At 38.4% G+C, this 13,296-nt stretch overlaps 1 protein-coding gene across 2 annotated transcripts in view; it reads right to left on the bottom strand.

Annotated features, from left to right (window-relative positions):
- Window positions 1-710: 710 nt before the first annotated feature.
- The window catches only part of LOC123758058 (G patch domain-containing protein 11), a 31,116-nt gene continuing 18,530 nt past the window's right edge, over window positions 711-13,296 (bottom strand). For both annotated transcript variants that reach the window (XM_045742253.2, XM_045742246.2), the window contains exons 5-6: window positions 11,490-11,615; window positions 711-3,060 (exon numbers count right to left, since the gene is read on the bottom strand). In XM_045742253.2, coding sequence (XP_045598209.1) covers window positions 2,914-3,060; window positions 11,490-11,615 — 273 coding nt within the window. In that variant the 3' untranslated portion in view covers window positions 711-2,913. The remainder of the gene's footprint in view (window positions 3,061-11,489; window positions 11,616-13,296) is intronic.

The raw sequence follows: 13,296 nt of genomic DNA on the forward strand, positions 1-13,296 counted from the left end.
AGAAACATTATATCTTAAGTTTTAACATCTTGAAATTTTTAACTCATCCGGGAACTAGAATCCTCAAACACCCGACCCCCAGCACAGGAGACGGTTGCTCTATTTACTGAGCTACTGAGCTAGCCACAATACAGAAGGACTCCAGAGGCAACTAACTACTGACCAATCATGAACTTTAAGCCTTTCCCTTCAAGCACAGGAGAGTTAGGTGATCCACACCAGTCATAAATTGTCAATCACAATACCGTGGATAATGAAATGAATGAAATGTTATTATCCACGGTATTGTGGTACACAATTTGTCTTACAGAAATTTTAAGTACAGTACTGTACTGTATTGGTATCGGTCTTTTTAATTAAAGAATATAAGAATCAAAATCAGGTAATAAGGCAGTATCAGTAATAGTAAATATATTGAGAAAATTAATAGGAGCCATGATTAGGATTAGACCCTATGCTCTGGGTACTCCCGAGCAAACACCTTAGACCACTCTACCATGACATGATAAAAGCAATGCAATCTGGGACTCAAACAGGTTGCATTGCTTTTCACGTGTAGTGGTATAAGGCATTTGCTTGAGAGTACCCAGAGCATAGGTCTGTATCCTCCTCATGGCTCCTACTGATTTTCTCATTGATACATTACATTAATTTTTTTTTCTGTAAAAATATTGGTATCAGTACACCTCTAGAAGAAATTAAACACCTTGTTAGCTTTACCTGTTTATTCAGTAGAAAATAGGTCATTCAAGGGATTGTATATAGAGTTTAAATTCTTGCAGATTTGTACACAATTTCCTGATATTTTTATTGTATGCTATTCAATATAGGTACCGTATAAATGTTTAATTTATGTATAGCAAAATACTGATTAGTGGAGAATTTATGCAAATGTAAGATATACAGCTTTAAACTGCTCTGTTTTCTATCCAATGTTAGACTGTGCTTGTAAATTTTACCAAAGTTATTTGCACAGTCTACTACAACAAAGTTAAAATAGAATCTCAAGTGAAAGATAATGAAATCAAAACTAGCAATAATTCAAATAATTTATCAGTTTTAGAGATGACATCTAAAATACATCTTCAAAGTTATACTGTATTTGCATTTATGTTGATTTTAATATAATACACTCTTGCACCCACATGCCATATGCACGACGGTACATACAAAATTGTTTTGTAATATGGTACTATACCTGTAATCTATTAACTTTTGTTTAGTATCAATAGTGTGTGACCAGATAATCCACATTTGAAATACAATATAACAGGATAAAACATGTAAACATTAATGTCAAGAGAAGTGTGCAGCATGTGGCATACAATATGCACCACAACCAATACAGTATACCTAGTAAATGATGACACATTAGAAAACGAAGTATGGAGAATGGACGATGGCAAATATGTGTACAAACTTGGAAAAATATGAGATGAAAGGGAGAGGAAAGAATATCAATATGTAAAATGTCATTGAAAAGAAAAAAAAAACTGTTATGACTACTAATACAGTAATTGGAAGTTAGTATCATGAAATAAGAAATCATACATTGTTACATTCACCATCACAGTGCGCTTTCATGAAAAAAATAATCTTTACTATAAGAGAATGACTGACACTGTTCAAAGTTGGAGGCTAACCCCAATACTGGGTAATCAGAAGGGGAAGAAGTACTGTACTCTAATATTAACAGGCTCCTGATCATCCACTGACAAGTGATATACAAAAGTTGGCAAGCTTCATGACGAGCCTGCGAGTCCAATTCACTTGTATATAAATATGAAATGATGAGCAGAATTACGGTGACATGATAAGAGGTGTACAAGTGGATGAATGGACACAACCAAGGGGGATATTAACAGGGTATTAAAAGTATCAACACAAGACAGAACACGAAACAATGGGTATAAATTGGATATGTTTAGATTTAGGAAAGACCAGAGTAAATACTGGTTTGGTAACAGGATTGATTTGCGGAACCAATTACCACGTAACATAATAGAAGTAGGCTCTCTTCATTGTTTCAAGTATAGGTTAGACATTTATATTAATGAGATTGGGTGGTTATAAATAGGAGCTGCCTCGTATGAGCCAATAGGCCTTCTGCAGTTACCTTTATTCTTATATTATGGTTATACAGTACTGGTATTAAAATGTTTACTGTAAGAATCCAATAGTATTTTTTACAACATAGCTGTGGAATTTTTATTTAAACTATAGAGCTGGATGATAATGACTCATGTAAGTTATAGAGTTCAATGAATGTTTCAGTATGTGTTACTGTGTGGAGATGGGCATTATGGTATACTCAGGTTGTATAAGGAGTCAAAATTAGCTGCATTTTGCAAATTTTGGACTATGGCAAATATGTGTACAAACTTGGAAAAATATGAGATGAAAGGAAGAGGAAAATATCAAAATAGAAGAATCAAAAACAGTGTGATAGAGTCCCACGAGCGTAGCTCTCATCATGTAACTATAACTTTCGTGCAAAGTGAGAAAAATCTCAGTAAAGCAATTTTTATAGTGTAATCCATATTTTCTTTTCCCACATGTTACACATTTGACAAAGGCCTCAATCATACTCTCCAATAACACAGTTTGTTATTATACTGTACATCCTGCAACAGAATGCCATAGGATCCCACACCCTGCCTCATTACAAAACAGAAAAGTCTGATTTTCATTGAATGTATATTTAGAAATACTAGTACTGTACATATTTCACAAGTTTTGGAGTGATCTCAAAAAGTGCCCATTCATTGCATAATTTATTGACAATATACATATCATACATCAAAATTACATAAAAAACCTACAACTTACATTGAAAAACATTTATTTATTCTGGTATCAACACTTGACATCTCATTTATGCAGTAGTTATTTATAATTATTAATACATAGGCACTAATCATCATCATCATGATCTGCTCTTGTAGGTCCAGGGCAATTTTGCTTAAGGTCTCGTTCATCGTCATATACGGCGCAGCACCATATACAGTAGCAGTAGGTAGAGCGTAAATATGCAGTAAGAATGTTCAACTGTTCTTCAGGCTGTGAATACAAAGATTAGGTACAGTAATTGATTTTGGCAAAGAATACAGAATTATATGAACATGTTTATGGATGATGCTAAGATATTGGGGAAGATAGGAGATGCAGACTATTGTAATGCCCTTCAAATTGGTTTAGCAAAAATAGGGGCTTGGAGCTTCAAATGGCAAATGGAATTCAATGTGAATAAATGCCATGTTATGGAATGTGGAATCGGAGAAAATAGACCACATACAACTTACAAATTATGTGGAAAGGAATTACAGAACTCTAATAAAGAACCGAGACCTTGGGGTGGTTTGAATAGTAAGCTGTCGCCAGAAGAACACAAAGAACATTGTGAGAGGAGCGTATGCGTTGCTTTCCAACTTCAGACTTGTTTTTAATTATCTTGAGGTTATCTTGAGATGATTTCGGGGCTTTAGTGTCCCCGCGGCCCGGTCCTCGACCAGGCCTCCACCCCCAGGAAGCAGCCCGTGACAGCTGACTAACACCCAGGTACCTATTTTACTGCTAGGTAACAGGGGCATAGGGTGAAAGAAACTCTGCCCATTGTTTCTCGCCGGCGCCTGGGATCGAACCCAGGACCACAGGATCACAAGTCCAGCGTGCTGTCCGCTCGGCCGACCGGCTCCCTCGCTCGGCCGACCGGCTCCCTTTATATGGATGGTGATAATTATATGGATGGTGAAATACTAAAACTGTTCATGACATTTGTGAGACCAAAATTGGAATATGCAGCAGTTGTATGGTGCCCAAATCTCAAGAAGCACATAAAGAAACTGGAAAAGCATACCAAAAAATTACTTCCGGGACTCAGAGTCCCCTTGGGAAAAACAAAGAGTTACAAGGTGAGGATAGAGTCGTTAAATATGTCAAAACTAGAAGATGGAAGAAAAAGGCGATATGATCACCACTTACAAAATACTAACAGGAATCAACCAAACTGACTAAGAGGAATTCTTGAAACCAGCAACTTCACGAACAAGAGGACACCGATGCAAGCTAAGGAAACAAAGGTGCTGAAAAAACATTAGAAAGTTTTCTTTTGCAAGAAAAGTGTGTTTTTTGTGTTTTCTTTTGCAAGAAAAAAGCTAACAGTGTAGTAGACGGTTAGAACAAGAAGGTGTTGGAGCCCAAAACCGTCAGTAGTTTCAAAGCATTATAAGACAGAGTACTGGGAAGACGGGACACCATGAGCGTAGCTCTCATCCTGTAACTACACTTAGGTAATTACACACACACACTGTGCATGATGTGAATTGCAAGGCTCATGTTTTTTTTTTAATTTATATATACAAGAGATCTTACATTCTTGTAAAGCCACTAGCACGCATAGCGTTCTGGCAGGTCCTTAATCCTATTTTTTTCGCTGGAATACAACTCACCAAATCGTTTAACAACCAGGTATCCATTCACTGCTGGGTGAACAGAGGCTACAGTTAAGGATTGGCACCCGGTCAATCCTTCCCGACCAGGATTCAAACCCAGGCCAAAGTGCTTGCGAAGTGCCGGGCGAGTGATTTACCACTACTCCATTGGAATGACAGTAAAAATTAAATACTGTATTATTTTACATTCGCCAAATGTAAAATGTACTGTACTTTTGATTTATGATAGCATGACTGTCACAGGTGGTGGTTCTGACAAGAGGAGAGTTCTTCACCCCACGGAGTAATTGCTTGCAGATACAGGTACACAAAATGATCATTGCTTACAAGACTGTTGCTTGTGAACTGATCATAATGATTAGAACAACTATTCTGCAGTACTCTGAGACAGCAGAATTAAGGGACATTTTCATCTACAAGTGACAAACCTGCAAGCTGGGACAATCTTAACATGCCTACTACCTGACCTATAGTACCTGGTGAGAAGATAAGGATTAAAGTGAGAGTGTACTGGCTTCCCTACTCTTGGTTATATGACATTTTGAAATTTCCAATGGTCTTATTTATATTATCCTATTTACAACTCTTCAAAAGAGTTAAGTACATTTTTCACATTTTGTTTTCTTAGCTTGAATATTGTTATTCATGAACTCAATGTTGCTATTTAAAAAAAATTCCTTATACATAATTATAACAATTTGATAAAACTGATGTAGTAATCATGTCACCTCTTTCTTCTCCATTAATTTTAAACAATTTTAAAACCTCCAAAGAAATAGAAATGATCAAGCTCAAGCTGCAAGAATACAAAATCCAGTAAAGGCAGAGAGCAAAAGAACATAAGTGAATGAGAGAGGAATCCAAAATACTTTTTTCCTTCTTTGCAAAAACTAGAACAAAATCTACATTCAGCATTGTAGTACTTGTGCAAAGGTGATGGAACTTCCACAGATAACAAAGAAATGAGTGAAATTCTGAGGCTTCAATACGGTTCTGTTTTCAGTGAACACCTGAACACATTAAATTTTAATGATCCAAATGAATTCTTCATGAATGTGACACCAACATCGTACCATATATCAGATGTCACCCTAACCCCACTGGACTTTGAAGTAACCATAGACAGCATGCACTCTGCACCAGGTCCAAACTCCTGGAATTCTAAATTCATCAAGAAGTGCAAAACACCACTATCACAGACATCTTTTGGAGACAGAGCCTAGATACTATTGTCATTTCCAACATACTTAAAACAGCGGAGATAATGCCATTTCACAAAGTAGTAAAGCAGATGCAAAAATGTATAGACCAATAGCTCTAACTTCACACATCATAAAAGTCTTTGAAAGTGTGCTAAGAATTAAGATTATGTTTAAGATTGCAGATCACATGAAATCACAACATCTACATAACCTTGGACAACATGGGTTAAGAACAGGGTGCTCTTGGCTCTCACAATTGCTACATCACTCTCACTTGGCCTTAGGTGCCATGGATGACGAGTAAAAAGCAGATGAAACATACATACATAGACTTTGCTAAAGATTTCAATAAATGTGGCCATGGTGTTATTGCTCACAAAATGTGCTCAAAAAGAATTACAGTACTCTCCTGGCAAAGTAGAGAGATGGCTCTTTTAACGTCGTAATGAACAGAACCCAGAGTGTAATTGTCAACACAGTAAAATCCAGATCATCCACCGTGAAAGCTCAGTCCCCGAAGGTACCATACTCTGGTACTTTTTCTCATCCTTATGTCAGACACAGACAAGGATGCAAACTATACTACTAGATCATCACTTGCAAATGACACTAGGGTTTTTATGCGAGTAGACAATATTGAGGATACAACAAACCTCCAATCTGATGTTAATCAGGTCTTTCAATGGGTCATATAATAATATGTTTAATGAAGATAAGATTCAGCTCCTGTGCTATAGAAAAAATTAAAATACAAAAATGGAAACCGTAAACAAAATGCAATCAAATCACGCTGTAAAATGAAAAAGCAATGTAAAGGATCTAAGAGTAATCATGTTTGAAGACCTTACCTTTTAAAGAACATAATAAAGTACCTGTCATGACTGCAAGAAAAATGACAGGTTGGATAATAAGAAACTTTCAAACAAGGAATGCCATACCAATGATGATACTTTCAAGATACTAGCACTCTAGGGTGGAATACTACTGCACACTAAAAGCCCCATTCAAAGCTGGAGGAGCTACTGATCTGAATAGTGTGCAAAGATCCTTTACTGCTAAAATCTGCTCCATAAAACCTCTAAATAATTGTGACCAATTAAAAGTTTTAAATTTGTATTATCTGGAGAGCAGGCAAGAAAGATGCATTAATTTACAAACGGAAAATATTAGAAGGACAGGGTCCAAATTTGCACACACAAATAGCATCACACAATACCAGTAGGCATGGCAGGATGTGTAAAATAGCCCCATTAAAATGCAGAGGTGCAGCAGGTATGCAGAGAGAGAACTATCACCATCAAAGACTCAAGACTTTTTCAACACTCCCTCTATATAAAAGGGGCATAACTGGCCAGTCTCTCATGGTATTCAAGAAAGAACTTGATAAACACCTCCAAAGGATACCTGATCAACCAGGCTGTGATTCATATGTCAGGCTGCAAGATCCAACAGCCTGTTTGACCAGACCACCAATCAAGAGGCCTGGTCAAGACCGAGCCACAGGGATGTTGATCCTCGGAATCACCACATAGTAGGTAGCTCTCCTCACATCTTTAAGGTTTAAAGTCTGGAAACCATTTAGTAGCATGTCTCTGCACCTTTTATAGTTTATTAATGTACCCTTTTTTGATATAGACACCACATACCTACTGCATATTCTAGTTTAGGTCCCACAAAAGTTGAGGACAGCATTTTATTTTGTTAACATTTCTCCATGCATGAATTTAAGTGCAATTCTGAAATTGGCCAGATTAGCATAGGCTCCATTTACTATGCCTTTTCCATGGTCCTCTGGTGACAGTTTACTATAGAATACCATCCCAAGATCTTGGGACACAAGCCAATTACAAAGAAAACAACAGCCCCAACAAAAACAAAGCCAGATGGATACCCAGAAGATATATGAAAATTATACACAACACCCCATATATAGATGCTCAAAGGCAGACAAACCGAAAACCAGATGATTGAACAGTGCTACCAAGCAGCAATGAAAACCATTTGATGCCAACATGTCAATGGGCTACGAGAACGAGAGGTAATGCTGAACCAGCCAGACTTGATCTCATGTTCGCTTTGACTGAGTTCAAACATAATTGAAGTCAACTTCAAAGTCCCCTTGGGAATGAGCAATCTCTCTATATATACGAGTGTCTTGTGGAAGTGAAGATGCACTGTTTAGGAAAAAGACCAGGAGCTAGAAGATTGAATGACATATAAAATAGAAACAGTAAAATGAAATGAGCAACTATAATAAATAAAACTGAAGAGAGAGGGACCCACAAAAAATGCTAGAAAGCAGATGACAAATTCCTTCCTGTATAAAGGGAGGATAGTGAAAGGCATAGGACTAACTCAAAATTAATTCAGGGATGGCGGAAGGAAACTTCATAAGCATGAGAGCATAGAAAACTACAAGAACAAAAGAATAACAGAGATAAAAAGAGGGTCACGGATGAGTACCTCAGAGTGAGAAGGAAATGAAAAATGCAAATAGAAATTGACATTGCATATAAAGCAAAGACCAAACCAAATTTACTTCTCACCACACTAGGAGAAAAAATTACAGTTAAGGAACAGACGGTAAAACTGAGGACAGAAGTGGAGTCATTCACTGAGAACAACAGAAGTGAGAGAGAAACTTCAGAATATTACATGTCTTCACAAAAGAGGAAAGAAAAGTTTTAGAGCAGAGTAGGATGGTGTTAAACTAAGTAGCACTGGATGACAGTGGTATAACTAGAGATGAAGTATGAAGGCACTTACTGCAGCTGGCTACAGCTAAGGTGGTGGGACAATACAGGATCTTGTCATGGATATTAAGAAAGGTGGAAGTCTTATGTTGACCTCTTACTATGATAATAAGTGTAACAAGTTATTACAAATAGGAGAACTACCAGAGTTTTCAAAGACCATCAATGTAGCACCAAAATAATATGTGGAAAACAAAAAGGATGCACTAAACTACAAGCCAGAGTCCCCTTACAGTACTTGCATATCATGCAAATTGATGGGAAAAACCATACTGTAATTCATTGTTTCAAGTGAGAAGCAGCTAATGTACAGTACTTGTACAGTATATGTTAGGCTGATATTGAGACCCTCCCCTCCCCCCAAAGGTCAAACTACTGACCCTCCCCAGGATGCAATGCCACAACAGTTAACTAACTTCCAGGTACCTATTTACTGCTAGGTGAATTGAGGCATTAGGCGATAGGAATCATGCCTAATTTCTGCCCCAACCGGAATTCGAACCCAGAATTCCCAATTGAGAATCAAGAACATATCTAATTAAATTATAGAAATCCATAAGAAAGAGTCTTGAAGAACATTTGGAGAGAAGGGCTTTCATAACAACACCAGCATGGATTCAGAAATGGCCAACACTACCATCTATGACTGGGTAGCTGAGATCAGAACAAATAAGGGCGGGTAGTGTGTATACTGTATTTTTGGAATGTCAGAAAAAGCTATTGGCACAATACCCCACAGGAGAAGAGTGCAACAAATGGAGAAATAGGCATGAATAACAAGGTGTTTCAATGTTTAAAGTACCACACAAACTAAAAACTAGGGGTCATGACAGCTGAGTGGACAGCACTTCAGATTTGTAGTCCTGAGGTTCCGGGTTCGATTCCCGGTGGAGGCGGAAACAAATGGGCCGTTTCTCTCACCATGATGTCCCTGTTACCTAGCAGTAAATAGGTATCTGGGAGTTAAACAGCTGCTATGGGCTGCTTCCTGGGGATGTGTAGCAAAAAGGAGGCCTGGTTGAGGACTGGGCCGCAGGGACGCTAAGCCCTGAAATCATCTGAAGATAACTTCAAGATAACTATTGTTACAGAAAACAGTCACAGTGAGATGAGAGACTGACAGCCAAGGTGTTTCAGTATTTCAAGTAGCAAGAGTAAGAAGAGACACCCAAGAGTGGTGGGAAATTATCAGTGGAAGGAGTTGGTATTAAAGCCAATCCAAGTACAGATGATGCAAAAATTATGAGGATAATATGGTGAATAACTAAAAGAAACCATAGGATGACCTGTACAAAATGAAAGAATGGTTCAGAAAGTGGCTAATGCAGTTTAACTTAAGCAAGTACAAGTAACAAGTAAGAGAGAGTTGGGATTCAGGCAAGAGAGGAAACCAGACTGCAAATCAAATGCCAAGCCAGTGGCATTTGATAGCATTTGATACCCACCCACAATATGCACCAGAAGTTATCCATTAGGTCCACCTGCTGAAGCCTGCAGAATAAAAGATGGACAAGAAACCCCTAAAGTGCATACAGCCCATCCCAGAGACTCCAGAGAAGGCAAAGCTGGAACTGGGTAGGTGGCAACAGAGGCATCCCCACACAAAAGTACAAGACCACACTCAAAGAACTAGACACCAAACCAAGGGCAATGCAAATGCTTCAAAACTAACTCTTAAAATCTGGAACTATCCCAAGAGCAAAATGACAAGGAACAAGGGAAGGTCCCCGACTCCAGAAGAATGCCAGAAGCCACAGTCGTTGACACACCCTCCGCCTCAACAGAGCCGAAACAGCCACTAACAAAGACAAACTATCCCACACCCACAGGACTCTCCCTGGAGAACGTTTAAGTCTTAAACAAGAGGCTTTCAGCAGTGGCATAAACTGACAGAGCCTGAATTAAAACAAGTTCAGCAATGAGAGGAGAACTCACTGCTCTCAAAACCAAGGCAGCCATCACTGATAGCCAAGGCCCCATAAATGAGGCCAGAATAATCCCATGATTACCTCGAAAAAACAATGTTTCAATCTGAGCAGCAGAAGCCACAAAAAAGTACTAGTACAGCCCACAGGAACCAAAAACTCCCAGAAGGAAAATTGGAATGCCACCAAGAGTGGAAGCAGACTCCAACTGTGGGGAAGACATCACAACCCACCTAATAAAACCACCACAAAATTATCAGCAGAGACAACTCTCGCCAGTTATGGGATGAATATTTCTCTGACAGTGCATCGTGTGGGGTCCTTCTAGGTTCACCTTTGAGGGGCCAGGATTTCAAAGTATTTTTTCATTTCTTTTGTTACCTCAGCCAGAAACCTCACTAACAAGCCAGACCAAAGTCCTCTCACTTTATGATAGGTTCACATTGATAGTGGGTTGATCTTTGATACCAACATCCTCCCCTTCCCTTCTTTGAAGACCCAGATGTCAAACCTGGCTCCTGGTAAGCTTACAAGTCATGAGCCAATGTCATGAGCCTGACATTGGAAGTAGCCATGTGGTGTCAGCACAGTAAGCTCTGGGAATATACAGAGGGGCCAGTGCAGAAAAAGTTGTAGAAATAGGTATGTGATAATTGTACAGATTTAAAAGAAGCATAATTCCAAATTTTTGGCACTACCACTTAGTGAGGCCTTTGATTCTATTGCCAACAAATGGCAGCATTTGCAAAGTCCAGGCAGTTATTTAGAATTTCAGAGGACCTTGACCTGGGTGGACATTACTTTGAAACAGTTTTCTAGTCACCTAGAGTGAGATACTTTCTAATTTTGGCCCCAATTCCTCGGGGGTGAGCTCACCCGCCTTTAGCCGTAAAAGGGTTAAGAATGAGACATTTTTGCTAGGATGTTATTCATAAGATTACATGATTCTAAGTTGCAGGTTCATAAGTCAGGCGCCTCCTTCCATTCATTACATTACTATTATACAGTATTATTATTATTTGTAGTAATCTTAAAAACATTTATATTTACATTTACCCCCATTAATACAGCCATCAACCTATTCAATTGTTACTTAAAAATCCGACTATTTAAATTAACAAACCTTATCCTTAAAATTAGTGTAAATTCAATACCAACCTCAAACTCAACATCATCTTCCTCGTCTTCATTCTCACCATTGTCTTCCTCCTCCTCCTCATCCTCCTCTTCAAAGTTCAAAGCATAGCTTGGCCAAAACCACAACTCCACTGGTACGGTCAGGTCCTATTCAGGAAAGAGTAATGGCATGAACCTGGACCTTACACTTAAAACACATTGGCTTATGGTACTTGCCTACCACTGAAAGATAACACATTAAAATCAAGTATTAGGTATCTAGAGGTAATGAGGCAAGCAATCTTTATGACAAGGTGAACACACTAGGATACACCTGACCACCACCAAGTGCCAGCCTAGGTCACATGAGGCCCTAGCCAGCCTGCCCCTTCATTAACCACTGAACTGCGCCAAACGACAAATGCCGTTCGCCCATTACTGCGCCAACCGACAAAAGTACTTTTTATTTTTTCGTACAATGGCCAAAACGTTGTAACAGGGGCCAACCTTTAACCTCACTACTGGTTAAATGTTGGTCGTTATGAAGAAAAATTCAAGAAATATATACAGAAACCAGAGTTCTACCGAGTTACCTTCAGTACAATCCCTCGAGATCCAAACGTTTGACCATTTAGATATCACGAACTCGGAGACACTGTATCCTCTAGGTTAAACTGCAAACTCTGAATGTTCGTCACCACCACCTGCTATGTCTGAGCAAATCTCTCAATTGATGGAAAGCAGGATACCATCAATTAAGCATATCATGAAATTCTATCCCCAATTATATGAATAGGAGGGATAAGCTTTACATTAATGTGGAAATTAAATGAAAAGGGAATTATCTTCTTAATTAAGAAAATGCTTGTTGACTTGCATGAGGAAACTAGGTGTAGACATGAGGGTTGCGTTCATCAGTAAAATAAACATGGGGAAATTCCACTAATCACAATAAATTCTATAACTATTTATTAAACCAAAATTATGCATCAAATAATATTTAGTAAATGCCCTAATGAAAGCCCTATTTAACGGAAGCAATGAAAATCCTATGACAATGAATGTGGACTTCTATAGTATACTAACTCAAGAACACAGATACCTTAATACCGCAGCCTGGCCTGATGTTCCACTGGCTTTAGGGAGAGGGTCTTGTTCCCACTTGATGTTCAGCCTACACTAAATTTACCTCGTTCCACCAAGGCCTGCCTGACCTTCCCGTGGCTGACCCGAGGCTAGTTGCCAGATTAATCTTTGAAAATGATTATTAATTAACTAAAATCTCGTATTTGTCACTGAAGGCGACTTCTACTTCCAAAACAAATGGGAATTATCTAAATACTCGAGCCAGGTTAATTACAATATTCAGAAGCTCTTGTATTACTCTAATTTTACATGATTTAACAAATAAGTTGGTAGGTATCTATTTTCCCTTTTAACCCTTTCCAGTGACAACACATGTCTTGCATATTTTAAATCTTACTGACGTCAACCATCTCCTTGATATCGTCCCAGACTTATTCCTTATTCTCAATTTACATTAGTTTTTAACATAAGTACTTAACCATGACTAATAATTCCTCATAATTCTGATATACATTCATAATACTCCTAGTTCGAATGTACGTCACAGGAGGAAATTGGCGCCACCGTTTTCTACACTAATCCCTTGGGAATGCCTTAGGCTATCAGTCAGGTCAGGTCACTACCAACTTCCAATGTTTAAATCTATGAACTTTCTATATTACAGTTCTACTGTTACAAATGTGCTCGTGGTAGGTTGGGTACGAAATGGATTCTTGGGACCTTCAGTGAGAAGCAGCCATCTTGGAAAAAATTCCCAGAATGT

The sequence above is a fragment of the Procambarus clarkii genome, chromosome 22 (genome assembly GCF_040958095.1).
Source record: "Procambarus clarkii isolate CNS0578487 chromosome 22, FALCON_Pclarkii_2.0, whole genome shotgun sequence".
NCBI classification, from domain to species: Eukaryota; Metazoa; Arthropoda; class Malacostraca; order Decapoda; family Cambaridae; genus Procambarus; species Procambarus clarkii.